This window comes from Limulus polyphemus, unplaced genomic scaffold, assembly GCF_000517525.1.
Source record: "Limulus polyphemus unplaced genomic scaffold, Limulus_polyphemus-2.1.2 Scaffold920, whole genome shotgun sequence".
Classification (NCBI taxonomy): domain Eukaryota; kingdom Metazoa; phylum Arthropoda; class Merostomata; order Xiphosura; family Limulidae; genus Limulus; species Limulus polyphemus.
In genome coordinates this window covers 346,940-353,004 of record NW_013666530.1, presented here as the reverse complement: position 1 = coordinate 353,004, position 6,065 = coordinate 346,940, and the positions used below count along the sequence as shown (strand labels likewise).

At 30.5% G+C, this 6,065-nt stretch overlaps 1 protein-coding gene across 1 annotated transcript in view; it reads left to right on the top strand.

Annotated features, from left to right (window-relative positions):
* The first annotated feature begins 2,930 nt into the window (after window positions 1–2,930).
* Window positions 2,931–6,065, top strand: part of LOC106461239 (hemK methyltransferase family member 2-like) — a 10,835-nt gene continuing 7,700 nt past the window's right edge. Inside the window, exons 1-2 of the mRNA XM_013921046.2 lie at window positions 2,931–3,119; window positions 3,788–3,871. Coding sequence (XP_013776500.1) covers window positions 2,995–3,119; window positions 3,788–3,871 — 209 coding nt within the window. The 5' untranslated portion in view covers window positions 2,931–2,994. The remainder of the gene's footprint in view (window positions 3,120–3,787; window positions 3,872–6,065) is intronic.

Here is a 6,065-nt window from a genome sequence, read left to right as displayed (position 1 = left end):
CGCATGAATAATACCAATGATTACGTCATTTGTCCGAGATTGGAATAAATATTTAAAATTTACAGTGAATGAATATTTACCTTACAAAACATAATGCTGATTGAAAGTATCATGAAGAGATAAAAAAATCAATATTAGGTGCTGATATATATAATAACATTCGTGTGCTTTTTTATTATTGGTCATTAAATAATCTCTACGGAATCCATAAGTATATTTTATCTGATTTTTAAAACGTCTTCAATTTATATATGAGTATGATGCATAAAGTTAAAATTATGAGCTTCTACAAAATGTATGTTAGTTTAAAAAAAAATCACATTTTATAATTTTGTAAGGAAAATTCGAGTCTACAGTGATGTTTCATGATCACGTGATATCAGGTCAGTTTTATTAATAACACAGAAATTGTAGATAAGTAATTTAAATTATTAGTAGCACTTGCATATTTTCTTTAAACAAATTATCTTGGTTTGAAGATACATTGCAAGTCATATTTCGTTTTGTTAAAACAATTATGTGGATTTTTAACATAAAAATATGCAATGTTTGTCATGTTACAAGATGAAATATTGGAAGCTTAGATTTAAGTTAAATAAACAGAAAACTAAATACATCCACTACACAGATAAATATATTGATTATGATTATTAGTTTTATTATTATCATATTCTCTTTTTTTCTTTTTCATGTGTTCTACACAACCCATGATAATTTCACTGTTAATTACTGAAACATGTTAAACAAACATAAAATATTTCGTATAAATACCTCACCTTAAGATTATCTAACTGGCATAGTTATCTATCCACTGTGCTTCCCAGTGGCACAGCGCTATGTCTGCGGAATTACAACGCTAGAATCCGTGCTTCGATACCCGTGGTGGGCAGAGAACAGATAGCCAATTGTGTAGCTTTGTGCTTAATTACAAACAATCTAGCCAGTGTGGAATCTCTGTACGTGTGTTTTAAAATCAACAACAAATGTTTTGAGGAATATAGTGCCATCTGCTATCCGTTTGCGATATTATGTTAATAATATTATAATTGCTGTTTTCTTTCAAAATACTTATTACTCCCCCTTAATGAAATTAGATCAAGGTATACTTCAACTATCTAATTTAATATATGTGGACAATTATTGTTATATGACAAACTAAAATAGTTTAAAACTAACTAAAAACTAGATAAATAGCATTTAATAGCGGTAGGTAATAGAGTTAAAATTATATTAACAGTGTTTTATGTTTTAGAAACTGTGGTATCCTCAACATAAACTGATTTCCGCATGACGACTAGATAGGTCCGATTTATATCGGGAAGTTCATGCAGGATAATTATAGAGTGAATCTTGATTTAAGTAATCAAATAAGTTTAAGCTAAGAAAATACATAAAATGGACAAATGATGAAAATGTAGAAACAATCTTTAACATAAAAGATAGTGTGCATACATGCGTAGACACTGGACAGTCGCCTCTCTACTGAACGATAAACCAATGAATAGTTATTTTCCCTCGAAAAGACTTTCTGTTGATCGATTATTGTCTCGAACCAACTAGAACTGTTTTTTTATTCCAACTACAACTGACGCTCCATACTAAAGAGGAAACCTCGGTTTTACCCATAAGCAACAAGTGTCACCAGATCAGATGACTGGTCGTTCTCTTACAGCATACAAAGACTGTAACTTCTGGAGAGAAAGACATTGCTGTCGATGACCTATCCTACACAAGGTAGTTAGAATGAAACAGATTGGACCACGTGGTTATGCAAAAACTGCATAGAATCTGAATAAATATTTTTTTTTTTAGAAATTCTTATATTAATACAGAACAGTGAAAATGCATAATGTGCCTATATATCAAAGAAACAAAATGTCAGAGCAAGAAACAACTCTAACACAGAACAAGGTCTGGATTCTGAGATTGTGGCCATTACAAACAATTGTAGAGCATGTAGTAAATAATCTTTACTACTTTGAAGTCATATAGGTAATAGATGGCGCTAAAACATTTTGTTTTAATAATTAACAGATTTTATATTTATATTTATATTTTAGAATTGTAATAATTTTTTGCTACATATTGTTGTGAACAATTAAAATAATGTTTTGTTTTTACATGAATCTAAAGTATATTGTTGTTTGTTGAAAAATTTCGTATTACAATTATTCAAATCAATACACAGACTGTTTGTCGTTGTTTTAATTGGACCAGCATGATAATGTTAACAATATCAGTGAAATACTGTAAATGTTCTCATTTTTAAGCTTGTCACTTCCACGCTTCTACAGTAACATTTTGAAATTATATTACAGAAATATAACATACATAAAATATATAATGTGCTTTGCGCCATAAACAATAATTTTTATAATTCTGAGTTAAATTTATATTATTTTTTATTTTGAATTTCGTGCAAAGTTACACTAGGGCTATCTGCGCTAGCCGTCCCTAATTTAGCAGTGAAAGACTAGAGGGAAGGCAGTTAGTCATCATCTCCCACCGCCAACTCTTGGGCTACTCTTTTTTACCAACGAATAGTGGGATTGACCGTCACATTATAACGCCTCCACGGCTGAAAGGGCGACGGGGATTCGAACCCGTGACCCGCAGATGGCGAGTCGAGCGCCTTAACCACCTGGTCATGCCGGGCCGTTATTTTTAAGTTTTTAATTTTAAATTAGGCTTACATGATACATTTTAATACAAGGAATGAAAATTAATTGACAGAATTCTTCATTGCGGAAATCATAATGTTTTTTAAATGACTGGCTAAAATAACTAAAAAAATCATTAATTTAACTAACTTAGAATCTTGGCTTTTTTGATGATATTAACACTTTATATAAAAAAAAAGTGAACTTGTTATTGTGTTTTATTTAACTAGTTTTCATTATTACACTCACTATTTATAGATGACGCTGTTAAACATTTTTATGTTGCAGAGCAACGCCGCGTCACTTGAATAAGTTATTGTTGGTGAATTCTGCGATGAATACACCTGTTTTCGATTTCTTGAAAGATGATGTTTACAAATCTGTTTACGAACCATCAGAAGACTCATTTCTTCTTATCGATGCTTTAGAAAATGATTTAGAATTAATTCGGAAGCTCAAGTAAGTACAAATAGTTTGTTGTATATGACTGATAGTTACCATTGTTGTTGTATAAGAACTGAGATTTGAAATTGAAATTTGAAGACAGTAGCAACGCTTGTCCATCCATACAATGACAGAGGAGGCAGTAGTATATGAATATGCATCAGTCTACCAAACTGATAAAGTAGAAAGTTGTAATAGATAAGTTACAGATATAACTGGTGCTATAACATATAGGGTCTGCTCTAACCCACGAAAATCACTCGGACACCATATAAATTGTAATCAGTGTTTCTTGTTGATTTATCATGATTTGGATCAGACTTTCTTGTTAAGTGCTTTAAACTTAAATATATGTTTAACTAAATTTTGAAGCATTACATATTGTGAGGAATTTTATTGAATTTTTATTTAAAGTTTATTTTATCAGGCTCGTATAGAAGCAGGTTAGTCATGAACACAGAATTGCACATTGATTTAGGTATCTTCATCCCCATGTTCTTAAATTTGCTTAGGACCTCATATCTACCTACATGCCTCTTGGTGTGAAGTAAACAACAATGTTTAACTGAAATAATTTCATTTATGAATTATATGTTTCACATGCATCAGAAATGTACAAGCTGCTTATGAATTTTACACCGAGAAAGCAAAACTACAAATTGTTTTTATTGTTTTCTTTTCAGTCCTAGTATTTGTCTGGAAGTAGGAAGTGGTAGTGGAGTAGTGATTTCAGCTGTGTCCAAGGTCTTCCCATCAGCATATTGTTTGTGAGTAAATCTCTGTTTGTAGAGTAATGATTTTTTTAAAAATATATTCTAGGTAGAACTATGCCTGTTTCTCTGAGACCAAATTTTTTATTATTATTATGAAGGCTTAGAAAGAGAGAAACATTTTCTGAAGAAATGCTAACCAAGGAAGATGACTGAAGTCAATGTCATGCTCATGAAACCTATTTTTAGGCAATATGAATGTGGCATACTGTTGCGTTGGAAGAGTCTTGTCTATCTAAATGTAAATGCTACAATATAGGGTGAACATGATTGACAATGAAATTCAAGTTCTCTCTGAATATTCTTCACCCTTCTAGGGGAATTAAGACCCATTCCCTGCCACAGAATCATTCTCCACTGCATTACATCACTTTCAGCAGTTTACACTATTGGAACAACACAAGTAGGGTCAAATGTCTTGAGTAGTTTTCACTACATCTTGATTCTAATTTCAATACTTTAAAAGTTGAAATATGAATAATCAAACCAACGTCATACAATTTGTGCTTGAAGCACAACCAAAGCTGTGCAATAGATATAAGTGTTTTGTTTTCAGATTGGTTGTGGGCTGTCATACAACAATTCTTTGTATACTATGATTGGAGGTGAAATTCAGACTTCTGTTTGAGTAATCAGTCAATTGAAAAGCAGCCTGATGTTTTTTACACTTTACCAGCCTTTCCAAACGTAATTTTTACCACAGTCACCAACAATTTTTTTAGTAACTGATGTGTTTTAATAAACATTGTTTATGAAGTGTGATGGCATGTCTTTGATCAGCAGGTTGAAGATACAATTTTTACTAATTATGTGCCTATTAGAATGGATGTTGATTATCATGCACCTTTAAAAGTCTCAGAGATTGTTGATCTTACCCATTGTTTTGCAGAATAATCATAATGATACTACTTCTCAATACTTATGTATCTCAACTTATTACCTCAATTTCTGTTGTAAAGAGTAACATATAAAATTTCTTGAAATCCACATTCATTTTCCTGGATATACCTATGAACATAAAGCTTGTTAATTTCATTTCTTCACCAAAACATGAATTTCATGATGATTATGTAGAGACCTAATCTACTCTTAGTTTTGCTACTCTCACTACTACTAACTAGTTATACCTAATTCAAAGCTCATTAGTGCTGCTTGGAAGAATGAAGCAAATAAATTAGGCATCATATAGAGGTGGAATGTAAGCAGTTTGTTTGGTTTAGATGTATAGTTCTTTACTCACCATTAATAACCTAAGATATCTTAGGAGTTTGGATAATATGTGACATACCATCACAGTTAATTATCCATTATTATTCAGCAAGCTAACTTTGTTTATTTGCTTTGCTTTTCCAAACAGCACAGATGAACTGTGAATTTGTCAAAATTAGTATGTTGCAGTGGGAGTAGCGAATAAAAGAATAAATTAAGTCTCTACATAATTGTTTCTTTGTTGAAATTAATATTTTGGTGAAGGAAAGAAATTAACAAATATATAAATAGCTAGTTAGTCCACTGAATAATAATGGATAATTAATTTTATTGATAGGTCACATGTTAACCAAATAACTAAAACATTTCAGGTTATTGGTGATGAGTAAAAGATATACATCTAAGTCAAACAAAATATAAAGCTTGTGATGTAGGATTATAAGCCTTTCTTGTCTTATAAAAAAATTACATATATAATTGCATTCACAGATTCTCAAGCTTTTTATGCAGGAAATATCTAATGAATAAATCAAGATATATTACAGATGTAAATTATAAAAAATTGTATTAATAGAAAGAAAAATACACCTCTGGATGCATATTTTGATTCATCACATTGTAGCATCAGTATTTCTGAAAATGTTAACAAATTAAAAATTGTATACAAGTCATGATAAAAGTCATTGCAAAAATAAACCTTATTAATATACATAAGCTACCCAAGAAACTCTGGATAATCTTAACTGTTGGAAAATATGTGGCTTAAAGGTAACTAGTGATTCTGTTTTTTGTTTTTTTTGTGGGTTAAGAAATAGATCATAACTATAAAATAATCAGGTCACTAAAGTTTTTATTGTAACATAACTTTTCATAAAATTTTCAAAATTGATTCATTATTGTTAAACATTAATGAATTTTTTGAGTTTTAGGATTGGCTTGTAACCTTTTTAATATTATTTTTCATTGTTAAAATTATGGGTGC